This window comes from Psittacula echo (genome assembly GCF_963264785.1).
Source record: "Psittacula echo genome assembly, chromosome: 10".
NCBI classification, from domain to species: domain Eukaryota; kingdom Metazoa; phylum Chordata; class Aves; order Psittaciformes; family Psittacidae; genus Psittacula; species Psittacula echo.
In genome coordinates this window covers 12,039,677-12,052,281 of record NC_137741.1, presented here as the reverse complement: position 1 = coordinate 12,052,281, position 12,605 = coordinate 12,039,677, and the positions used below count along the sequence as shown (strand labels likewise).

At 35.7% G+C, this 12,605-nt stretch overlaps 2 protein-coding genes across 2 annotated transcripts in view; both read right to left on the bottom strand.

The window, feature by feature from the left end:
• TRPM7 (transient receptor potential cation channel subfamily M member 7) overlaps positions 1–12,605 on the bottom strand; it is a 58,187-nt gene that overhangs the window by 31,108 nt on the left and 14,474 nt on the right. The window contains exons 2-7 of the mRNA XM_080626126.1: positions 6,190–6,269; positions 4,221–4,259; positions 3,571–3,769; positions 1,717–1,930; positions 1,065–1,189; positions 300–471 (exon numbers count right to left, since the gene is read on the bottom strand). Coding sequence (XP_080482252.1) covers positions 300–471; positions 1,065–1,189; positions 1,717–1,930; positions 3,571–3,769; positions 4,221–4,259; positions 6,190–6,269 — 829 coding nt within the window. The remainder of the gene's footprint in view (positions 1–299; positions 472–1,064; positions 1,190–1,716; positions 1,931–3,570; positions 3,770–4,220; positions 4,260–6,189; positions 6,270–12,605) is intronic.
• The window catches only part of SPPL2A (signal peptide peptidase like 2A), a 59,333-nt gene continuing 52,959 nt past the window's right edge, over positions 6,232–12,605 (bottom strand). Inside the window, exon 21 of the transcript XR_013957727.1 lies at positions 6,232–6,269. The gene's annotated coding sequence lies outside the window, so the exon portion shown is untranslated. The remainder of the gene's footprint in view (positions 6,270–12,605) is intronic.

Here is a 12,605-nt window from a genome sequence, read left to right as displayed (position 1 = left end):
AATCAATCAGACCAGTCAATCCTGACAACATACTAACAACTCAAGTGATGTACATTTGCTTTATCAAAGCAAAAATTGACAACTTCATTCAAAATAACCCTCCTCACTGGTCCCAGAGAAATCTTAAACCTACCATGAATATCCAGGAATATCCAAAGCAGCAGTTGAAATTTGCAAATAATCATTCAGACTTGAAGAAAAAGACTGATTTTTCTCTTTTCTCATTCAGGTGTTTGGTGGAAGCATCTTCTTCATTAAAACATAGTAAAACTCAGCCCTCAGGCATCAGAATTACTTACTTGCATGGATCCGTTGCAAATTAATAGTTTTTTCCAGTTCTCTCCGCAATTTAACTTCTGCTCCATACTTTCCAACTGTTCCATCATCCACCAGAATGAAATGGGAATGGAGGTTATTTAGGACATTCAGTTTACTTAATGGATTTAACAAGGTTTGATATGGAGCAACCACCTAGAGTATAAGCATACAACAATTTTCTTTACTTGTAAAGATTCATGTTTGTTTCTGTGAAACTTCACGTTTTTGGTGGCTTAACAAGAAACATATATAAGCATGCCTTGGATCAGGATACACCAAGAGCTGCAGGTCTTAACTTCGTGCAGGAAAGCAGGTAACAATCACAAAAGGATTCTGTTCTGAAGAATAACAGAGGAAACATCCTTTGAAAAGATGCCTTTAGAGAAAACCTGTGCCTGTTATTCCCTGAAGTAGCATTGAAGACTCTGCATCAAATTTTTTTAACTTAGCATCTTATGCAAATGTGAATTCTCTGTAATACATTAGCATTTTTGTTACTTGATTCAGTAATATTAGAGGGGGAGGGAAGAAGGATTAACTACTTGAGAACAAGCTCCTCCTCTAGTGCATTTGCATTTTGCAACTTGTTTACACTCATTATCTTGCATAACTCTCAGATGTCAATGTATCCTCACAGCAAAGCAATTATTCCAATGATGCAGAGCAAGTGAAAACATACGCTTGAGCAGATTTGTCAAAAAATAAGTCAGGCAAATCGTTATTTCAATTAGGTAATTTATCCTTACATCTCTTCCAACAAGGTCATTTCTGTTTTCAATCACTCCCCATGGAGCAATCCCAATAGTGCAAATCTTTCGCGATGATCTGGAAGCATGTTCTCTTAAAGCATCACCAACATGTTTTGCAACACCTGTTTGTGCACAAACAGATTTCAATGTATTGAATGCCGCATCTTATTAAGAAATACAACTTTTTACTAGTTAACTGGGCCTTTAAGGATCTGGGAACTTACTTGATGCAACATCAAGGAAAAAGCATCATACTACAGCTACTAGAAGGAAACAAAGTACCGATACTAAGTATCAGTAATTCAATGAAATAAACATGAGCCAATCGAGAACTAAACAGTTCCCAGTATATTACTGTACTTGGTTTAATTGTGTTAAGTTTCTCCTCCTGCAGTTTCAAAACCAAACAAACCCCCCCCAAAACCAAATAAAAAATGCCCCAAACTCCCAACCTTTCACCTTTGTGTTCTCTTTACAAGACAAAACAGCAGCCCACTTCCAACTACAGGTGTTCAAAACATATTATTTTCATTTCACTTGACCAAATGCATACAAATTTACTTTGCTTTAAGATGAAGCTGTGCAGCCATTAAAACTTTGGCTCATATGTAGTCCAGTGAACTGCACACATTCATTGGTACTTCTTTACCTGTGTTCACTCCTCCAGTTATAATCCACGCTCCTGTTGTTACTGCAGCTTTAATGAGACCTTTGCCAAGCAACTGTTTGATGCGTGGGTGAAGTTCAAATTTCTGCATGCCCCCATGTACAGATATAACAAGCTTTGGCAACTCCATCTGCCATTCTTTAAGCATAAGTTGCAGAATAGCTTCAGGCTTCGTGTCATACGACAATCGCACATACTGAAGGCACAGAAAAGAGTGTTAAAAGGTTCTTAAATCATCACAAAATCAGTGTGTAAAAAAAAGAACCAGGATGCATTTCAGTATATATTATCCTATTCCTGAAAATGGAAATGTAATTCATGTACTCAAAACACAGCAGCAATAAATGAACAAGTGCAGAATAAAGGACAAGACAGTTAACATTTCTGAAAGCAAGCTTTTGGAACAGGAATGACTATAGAAAGATTACGTTACTTCAGCCTACTGGCACAATGACCTAGAAAAATAAGGCTTCATGAAAGCACTGGATGGTCTCTAAATTAGATGAAATCCAGAAATATTTCTAAAAGTTATGCCATATGCTGGGGAGAGGCTTGCACGTCCCCTGCAAAAAGTTTTACAGAAAGACAGTTGCTTGCTTCTTCTTCCCTATTCCTGATGGGAAGGAAAACTACATTCTTTAATAGGAAACTTCAAAACTAGCAGCTTTTTAACTCACTGTGTTTAAAAGTGGAAGATTAAGTAGATGGAAGATCAGTTAAAAATACTGCTGCATCTTTAATACAAGCTGTTCAATAGAGGAGGAGACATCACATAGAAATTGAGCCCTACTTGAATCTAGTTCTAACTAAAACCAGTCACTATTCCAATAAACAGGTCTGAGCAACCCCACTAGCACCCTGCAGAAGTACAGAAATGAGTATAGGCAGCTTGCTGTTTCTGTACTGCTACAAAAGGATTTGCAGCAATTTAAGCTATATTAAGCATACAAAGAACTCATACACTGCTATTACGAACATGAAATAACTCTGTGAGGAGCCCTTCTCTTCGCAGAGATGATCTGACCTAGAGCACTGGATCATCCTTTGGGACTTTGCTGGCTGCATAAAGAACACAGCTTCCTCACTTGAGCACTCTGGTTTTGCCATAGGAGCCACACTGTATCAAAACTCCTTGCAGCTTATAACTGTATAAGCATTAAATTATTTCTACAACTAGAAATCTTTTACAAAATGTCTGTGGAGAATGAGTCAGAATTCCCAGTTGTCTATGAATTGAGAGTTGGCTTCCAAAGCTCTAATTTATTGGTGTGATTGTTTTTAACTAAGTCCTCTCCCCAAAAATCTTAATTACTCTGATCAGCACAATCATGCTTTAATCATCTTGACCATGTCTACTAAAGAAACATATTCCACATCTGCCCATAATTTAGATTATTTTTCAGAGTTTGAAAATGATGAAGAGAAGGTTAAAATAGCAGATGTCACCTAACACGTGCTACAAAAATTTAATAGTAGGAAGCGAGCAGCGCAGATGAGTAAGCTCTATTTTCATGAAGCTTGAAACAGTGACACTAAATTCTTAAGGTAATGTTTTGCTGAAGTGATTATAAATTCTTATCACCAATTGCAATTTGAGGGTAAGTCTGTACGTGAATACAACTAATCCTGATAGATCCGAGCAACTTGTTATGAAAAATGAATGTTTTAAAATGGAAATTGAAAAGAATTCAGATCACAAAAAAATACTAGAAGAGGGTACTAGTTTGTCACAATATGGATGACATTTTCAGCCTTCAATTTCAATAAAGTTGAATGAAGCATACACCACCTCTATCAACATGTTTAGAGTAAGAAAAAAGCAAACGTCATACATGCCTTAGCCCTGTAAGAATGAGAGCCACCTTGAAAGTTGATGACACCATAAGCATCAGTAGAGGTCTGTTCTGTATGTTTTTCCACTGACCATTCTTCTACTTCCTGATTATAGTTTTCAGCCAGCTTCACATCGGAGTATTTCATAGCAAGACTTGCAGTAAAACAAGCATGTTGTCTGACCAAGCGGCCGCAACAGCACCTGCACCCAACCATATCATTTAGAATACTTGAGTAATTACTATTATTAGAAAGAAAGAGAGAATAACTTCTTTCATCTATAACAGATACATCAGATTTAGAAAGCAAAGATTCTAAATATTATATAAAACTCTTTTCCAGAGCAAGCCTTGCTGCCATATTTATAGCAAGAATTCATAACAACAATTATGATGTATTGAAGTTCACTAAGATAGCAAGTTGAAGGCCAGATGAATCATTCTTTTTAAGCCAAATAATTTATATAACATTTATAAATCTGTGATCTATATATTGCAGACAGTTCTTTATTAATTAATTGTATTTGTTTTACATCTAACTTTTCACCGACTTGTCATTTGCAATATTGACCAAAACTTTTTAAAACCCTACTGAAGTGCTTATTTAATGGAAAAAAAATATTCATAAATATTGTAATTACAAAGAACTCTTACCTGACAAGCTGCTGACAGATCTGACATCCTGGAAGGCATCTGTAAGAAATATTTAAAGATATGAGTAAGCTGCAGATTCGATATTAAGGGGGGACACAATACACAACCACTCACACCAAAGATTACTGAACAAAAGTGATCATGCAGTAAATGGAAAACATGTTCACTCATTTTTAACCTGGTAACTTGTCTATTTTTATTGTACATAACTACAGTATATCTGGCAACTAAAAACGCATGAATATGCAAAAACTTCTGTAGGGATTGGCGCACGGAAGATCACGTGATGTGACGGGAAGTTGCCAGGAGGGACAGGAACCAGCTGACTCTAGGGAGGTGCTTAGGCAACGTATATAAGGAATTGTAACTGCGCAATAAGTTGTTGTTGACCTGCATTCTGTGAATGCTCTATGTTTTAACCCTAGTTCGGAGAGAACTAGTGCTTCCATCCCTCACCACACGAGTAGCGAGAAACTAGACTTCAATCCTGAGACTTCAGATGGGCTTTCTGGCTTTGAACCGTCAATATCAAAAGCCCAGGAATATTTTTGACTGGATTATCTGCAGTACTCCAACTGAAACATTTTGCTAGATGCTGAGAAGTTACTTACAAACCAGCATTTTCTTGGGCTCAAGCTGTACATTGCTGAATCTGTTCTACAAATTGATCCTTCCAAAACACATCTAAGTTGAACTGCTTGTGTGGGAAGGTTATTTGATCATTTTTCAGTTTCATGTACAGAAAGAGATATATTTGAACAAACCTTATAAAGTAGTGTCTTTATATAAAGTCTATATAAAATTTCTACCCTCTTCCTTCTTAAACATTTTCCATGTTTTCCTGCTATCAATTTTCCTAATATTTAAAATTAGCATAGCAAAGAAATTTATACCACCATTTTCTGTAATTTTCATAAGCAGGATAAAACTAATTATGGTTAAGAGAGTTAGTATGCAAAAGCATACAAATACAGATATCACACAGTAGTCTTAAACTGTTTCCAGACTTTAAGCATAATCAGTTTTTAAATGTTGTCCCCTATAGAAATAACACTGCTATTAACCACCTATATTTTTAACACTGAACTGTAGTTTTAACTCTAACAAAGGTACCAATCAATAAAACATACCAAATATTCCTGTCTACAGCTGATTCATTTACACATATTTCATGAACAATGGTAAGCAATTCTTAGAAACCAAAGGACAAGATCTGATGGGAAAGTTGTAAAGTTCACTGTATGCTACAAATGGGTTAAACTAGAAAGGCAAGTGTTGAAGATCATTTTGTTGCTTGTGGAAATTCTAACAGCTTCCTAATTACTTTGTTTGCATTTACAAATTTTCCATGTCCAACAATCATGGCTATAAATTCTAACGGCTTCTAATGTCACATGGTTTCAAGGAATGTGGTGAATTATTTACAATAAGTAAAATTCTACAGCATTTACTTTGCTCTTTTTCTGCCTAAACCCAAACTTAATAAAATATTACCCTGCCCCAAGAGAACAAAAGATATTTGTAACTTTTTTTTTTTGTGTGTGGAAAAGAGTGAAAAAGAAGTTTTCTAAAGTTCAGGAAAAAAAAAGGTTTCTCAGCTTTCAAATATATGAAGCTAAAAAAAAAAAAAGCTGATCTGAAATCCCTAATGACAATAGCAAACAGTTTGGGAAGACAAAACTGCTTTAAAATACAAATTTTTAAGCTATTTATATCTATTTGAATATATTTTCAATTTCATTTTATTGAACCTGTGACACCAAATACAATCATTGCACAGGAACTCTTAAATTATACCTGTAACACTTACTGATGATAAACTCTACCAGTATCACTACTATCACTTGCTGAAGACAGTACTTTATAAAGTAATTAGTCCAGAAATCTATTATATACTCTTTACAATACTGACTTTTTAAAATTTTAAAGAGCAGGAATGGAATGGGCTCTTGAATTATTTCTCATTTACCTGTGGGGGTCTTTTGAACTCGGTATAATATACACACACTCCCTCTTCGTGAAAGTATTTTCTATCCAGGATTTCTGGGACTGAAAAATACAAAATGTAAAAGAGCTATAAAATATAAATCACAGAACTCTGCAAAGAAAAATGCTTTTTAAGGAAAAAAGAATTAGAGTATGAGAGGTTTTTTTATTATTTAAAGATGAAGGTAATTATTGTCTAACGTAAAGAAGTTGAATTGCCATTTCACATTTTGCTGTCTCTCAAAAACCAACAAAACCATATGATGCTATAAAAGTATCTCACTGCTTAAAAGTTGAAACATCATTATTTAAGTTATATATAAATCCCTTAAAATCCAAAACAGTATTTTTCGAAGTTAACATTTAAATGCCGAAAATCTGCAAAATACAAATAAAGATGTAAAATCAGTTAAAATTTTTAAAAATTGACCGCACTACACTGAGATCACAGTAATTTCATCTATTTAGCTCTTTAGTAAGTAAAATCTTCATCTTGAAATTGCTGCTAGGGAAGTTTTCTAACAACACGGGCAATCTTTTCTAATAGCAATAAATAGGTCATAACTCTGCTCTCCATCAGGAAACTTTAAATTTCCATAAACAAATCTAATTAGAACTCTACGCTGTGTTTTAAGCTTAAACTTGAAAGGCATTCCAAAACATGAAATTAAGGATGTTTACTTCTTCAAATGCTTACTTATGCAAATAGCTGAGAATAATTTCATTTCAGTTGCTTTAAACAACCATTATCTTATATGATAATTTCAGGATTACATGCTAAACAATATCATAATGCACAATGCCTACATCACATTTCAGCAATACATTGGTAAAGCAACTTGGATATGATTTTTAATAATTAAAAATACAAAAAAAACCCTTGGAATGCCAATTTGCACCTTGTGCAATATTACTTTAAATCCTTATTAATGTTACAGGAAAATTTATTTGTTGCTAACAGCATACCCTGTTCTACATTTACATTTTACCTTTAGAAAAGTCTGAGACATTTCATACCTGTTATATTTTACAAGTGGGGAAAAAGGCTATCTGAACAGAGGTCTGTGGAAGCTTTGAAGAAACCAAGATCATTTATTTTTTCAGATCTACTCTAACAAAAGATTCCGTAACAATGGATGAGTTTTCAATCATTGCAATTTCAAAATCAGTTTAAGATAATACAGAAAAATTTTTACAAGTAAGAATGTAACAGCTACTTTTAATACAGGTCCCTGGAAATATGCTCCTTAACTGCCCATCCTCTTTCAAAACCTTTCCCAGATTCAGCAGATCTTTCCTACATTATTCATCATGATCTCCCTCCAATATTTTTAGTGAATTTTGACTATGAATCTGTCAAGACATCAACAAACTGCTGCTTCAGTTTGCGTCTTCACATTAAGATGGCCACCAGTCTGTTCCAAAGAGGATGGAAAGTTGCAGAGGACAGGTGCTTCTCAAGAGAGAAGGAAGGGTAGGAGAAAGGTAGGTGCACAACCCACAGGGAAGAATGGTGGGGAAGAGGAGCTATAAACAACAGAATGAGCACTTACACCATATATTTTACATTTAAATTAGTATTTTAAACACCTGAAATAAATAGCCAAAGCCATTGTCCACTGCTGCCCTACCTCCTTCTCCTATACACAGGACAGAATACCATTGCAAAGGAGACAAAAAGAAGGCTGAGCAAGGGAAAAGTAGGATATTGGATGTTATATGCAAACATGCTATTATACATTTATTCCCTCTTTTTTTTTTTTGTGGGGTTTTTGGGTTGGTTTTTTTCTTTTTTTTTTTTAATTCCTTCTCCTTTGGAGCAGAAGATTGAAGTGAGTGACTCTAAAGAGACTTGTGAAAGAGAAGATCTCTTCTTCTGCTGTCATCAAAATTCTTCTCTAGTCTTGCAGTCCTCAGGTAAGAATAAAGCAGCACATCACTTCCCACGATGGAGCTGGGTACTGCCTAGGACACTTGTGCCTTACGTTAGCTGGGCTCAAAAAAGCTTCATCTGCTCTCTCCCTTTATTTGAAGATCAGCAGTGTTATAAAAATAAACTTGATATATGTGTATGTATACATTTATATACTACATATAAATGTATATAAACATGGATGTATACATTTATATATTACACATTCATACTACACATAAAAATACACATGTAGTCAGTAATCCAAATTTTTAACTTCTTCCTCTCCTAGTATTTTTTTAACACTACTAAGCCTTAGCCTTTGTGACACAAATCCCAGTTCTGGAAGCTGCTTTCTGCTTAGCTGAGTGCCCTCACTGTTTACCTGAGTATGTATTTTTATACTCCATTTTCTCAGACTGAGGTCCAGCATAGATCATTACTTTAACATTGCAGTAGTTTAAACTTACATATGAACTTTGCAGATCCTCCAGAATATAAAAAGATGAAGAAGAGTAATTTAATATTTAAAAGTTTTAGCCAGCTGGCTAAAACCACACCTTGAAGCAAGCTATCACAGGCATAACATCCTAGATATTGAAATCTGAAGTATATAAACCATAAATAATTGCATCAATTGCTCCACACAATGTTGTTTTGTGGTGATCAAAGCTGAGGACAAGCAACACTAGCTCAAAATATGCACAACCACTTTTCATAATAAACAGATCTGAAAATTAAAATAAAAAAGCCCAAACTTGATCTGAAAATTAAAACAAAAAACCCCAAATTTGATTAATTTTTATCTTAAAGAATGTTCAGTTCTAACCACTCAAAGATTTCTCTCCATTCTTCAATAGTCAACATATTTTCAGTAAAACACAGGTACAGATATACTATTTACATGGAGGAGGCTCTATATTATTAAAACATACTTGGATCTTTTCATTTGGTAAAATCAGACTCTGTCCAGAAGCACTGCTGCCCACTGATTAACCTTTATTGCAAGAGATTTTATACAGAACTTGCAAATTAAGAGTCTTGTTTTCAGTTGAGGAGAGGAGAAAAGAAAAAAAATAAAAAAGAAAAAAAGCAAACCAAGAGGAGAAGAGAGTGAGAGACGTTTCCAACATTTCCCACAAATAGGTAAGTCACATTTCAAAGGAAGAACTGACACACGGTATTGCCTTCCCTGTAAGTAAGAACTATTATTACATAATGTTCCTGTGATGACCAGAAAAAGGAAGACAACATGAGAACACTGAAAATAACTTAGCTGCAGCAATTACCTTTAAGAAATACTTCCTTATTAGCTAAACATTAACTTCAAATAGGAGATCAAGACAGTGGTCAAAAAAATCAATATGCAGCTTATCAGACTGTGTTCGAAAACTTGTCTACTCTCATTAAAGTTTTTTAATATTTATTACAAAACTAAAATTTAACTCATCCCAAATATATCACTCTCAAACCTGCAACACTTCGTACCAACCACGCTGCTCCGCTGACAAGTTTTCTATAAAGCTGGCCTGCTGAATCAGGAAATTGACTTGGATTTAAAAAGAATAATATTCCAAACTGTGACTTTTGTGGAAGGCTGATAGTAGAGATTTCAATTACTGATTGCACAGACCTCAGTTTCAAATTTAAAAGTCATATCACTTTCTATGGCATCTCATATTTCATCTTTCAAACCTTTGCTTACACCATATGGCAGTTCAACACATGCAAGAGGAAAAAATCTTCCAGTTTTATTTGTCCTTTATTTAAAAATACTCTATATTCTTTCCCCACCACCTCCAATTTTCCAGAAAGCTTAAGTTTCCAGGGCAAAAGAAAATATATGGAAAGTTGCAACAAGCCTGAAAACAAGACGATACAGTGGAAACTGTCTGCAGCAGGAATAGCCAGGCTAGCTCTGCTGTAGAGCAGCCCTATACGTCTAGGTCACAGCCAACAAGATAAATTTCAAAACACTTTCAACAGACCTTCTGTATTAAGAATGCCCTTTAGCTTGTCTAGTCAAGGAAATGTCCACTGACAAGTTACGGCTTCTTATGTAACTATACTGCACACACTCTCTTCAGGATTTACAAGAGGATCTCTTTATCTAAGAAGCCCACTCCATTAGCCAAACATGTGCTATGCTGTAGGGCTGAACTGTGATCCCTGTTCAGCCAGCTAACCCCCAACTGAGCACTGGGTGCCCCCAGCTAGAGCTGAAAGGCAGAAACTCCAGACAAACCGTTACCACTTTTATACTCAATGCGTCAAATAAACCCAAATAAAGCCCAAAGGCTTTGATCAATGTGATACCAAATTAAGTTAATACTTAATTCTTTACTGTAGTTCTTTACCATAAGGGTGGTGAGGCACTGCAATGGGTTGCCCAAGGAAGTTGTGAATGCTCCATCCTGGCAGTGTTCAAGGCCAGGTTGGACAGAACCTTGGGTGCCATGGTTTAGTGTAAGGTGCCCCTGCCCATGGCAAGGGGGCTGGAACTAGATGAGATGATCTTAAGGTCCTTTCCAACCCTAACTATTCTATGATTCTATGAATACATATCAAGCAGTTTGGGATTCATAAAATCTCTTGTGGGAAGAGGTGCCATAAATAAAATACATGTTAGCTCTCACTGCGAAGATTTCCAGCAGAGGCTTTGAACCACTAAGGCATTAAGAACCATGCTCTAGGCAAAGTACCTGGACTTGTTCTTAGTACAAATTAACTGAATGATACTGAAAATGTACATCCCAGGATGAGGTAAGTAACTAATCCACTGTGTATGGGGTGGTGAATTATGTAGACAGTTATGCCTACATTTCCCAAAGAAAATACCTAAAATTTTGTATTAAAAATGCTAGAAAAGCACAGCTCAGTTCCTCAAGGAAACATTTATCACAACTTCAGCTAACTTAAAGTAAATAAGCAGATGGGAGGGGAAAAAAAGGGTAGGCAGTTCGATGCCATGTATTTGCTAATATTTGTTTTAAACTCTTGGTTCCAGCAAACCCCAGACACTTAATTTACTTGCTTTCCTTGCAATTTAAAATTACATACCTCTATAATTACTGTTTGGGGTTGCTGGGTTTTTTTTGTTTGGTTTTAAGGGGGGGGGGGGGGGGGGGGGAGGGAGAAAACAAAGCATTTAGCCAGCTAGTAATATGAACTATATTTAAAAGACTCTCTGCTGAAGAATAACAGTGCTGTCTGTCCAGAGAATACACAACACACAAAAAGCCTTCAAGATTTGTTCTTGAATCAGTAACTCGAACACCAGTCAATCTTACCATTTTGTTTTAAAGTAACTTCTATGGGAAAGTATGAATATGTGCAATACTAGAAAGACAAAAAGGCCCAACTTATCACAATGATAAATGATATTTATACAGAGCGCTTTCATGTATCCCTGTGAAGTATGTCACACGAAATTAAAAGGATTATGCATTCACCTTCAATTGGTGTTTAATTCACTACAAATGAAAATTTTTGCAAGGGTATTTTACCTGCTGTGCACATCGGGATTATTTCTCTATTATTTGGAAACAACTACCAGCCTCATCTACAAAAAAAAATTAATTCATTTACTTCTTCCCAAACCCCTTGAGGCACTTCTTGTAACAGAACCTGACTGGCTGAGGCAGACAGACCCATTGTGCAACGAAAGGTGTCTCTGCTATGTTGAAGATCCTGTTCTGAGCAGAACGGTTCATCTGGCTTCGCTTGCTCACAAGAAACTGAACAGCTCTAGTTTTCTGGGTTGAAACACTTCTCTCATGAAACTACTGCTACAGTCTTGAAAATACATTGCTCAAGAGGAAGCAGAGAAAGAAAAAAGGCAGCCAGAGAAAGCCGCCTGTCCGTTCTCATGTACACAGGATCAGACCTCAAAGGAGCCAGCAAGCACAGATACGACTCTTCGTATCAATGGCTCCCTTAGGGCTGAAAACAAACCTTCCACAATCCTATTCTTTATTAAACAGTTCAGGAGATTTGCTCCAAACAGTTTTCACAGCAATCCAGGTCTCTAACAGAGTAGCTATTGTTTCATCAAGTTTTTCTCTGACGTAAAGCAGGCACCACAGAACTTACCACATCCACGTGCAGTTTTGGATGCAAAGAGCACTTGGGATTTGTCAAAAGGGATTTTTATAGCTCTCCCAAACTTGACTAAAATGACTTCAGTGTGCTGTTTTGAGAATAGGCTGCTTCTGTGAGATTTTTTTCACCATAAAATCACAAAGTACAAAATTAAGTTGGTTGAGATTATTTTGTGTACGTGAATTCATTTAATTGGGAAAAACACAAACTCACATACAGAACTTCACATTCTGAAGTCATTATTTTTAATCCTGATGCACCAGAATAAAACCCACAGACCTAATATTGTTTGGACATTTTTATTACATTCAAACTCAATACACTTTACCCACATTATTGGGAAAGTTATCTTCTAACTGCAATGCAGGTCTTTCAGTGGGAAATTC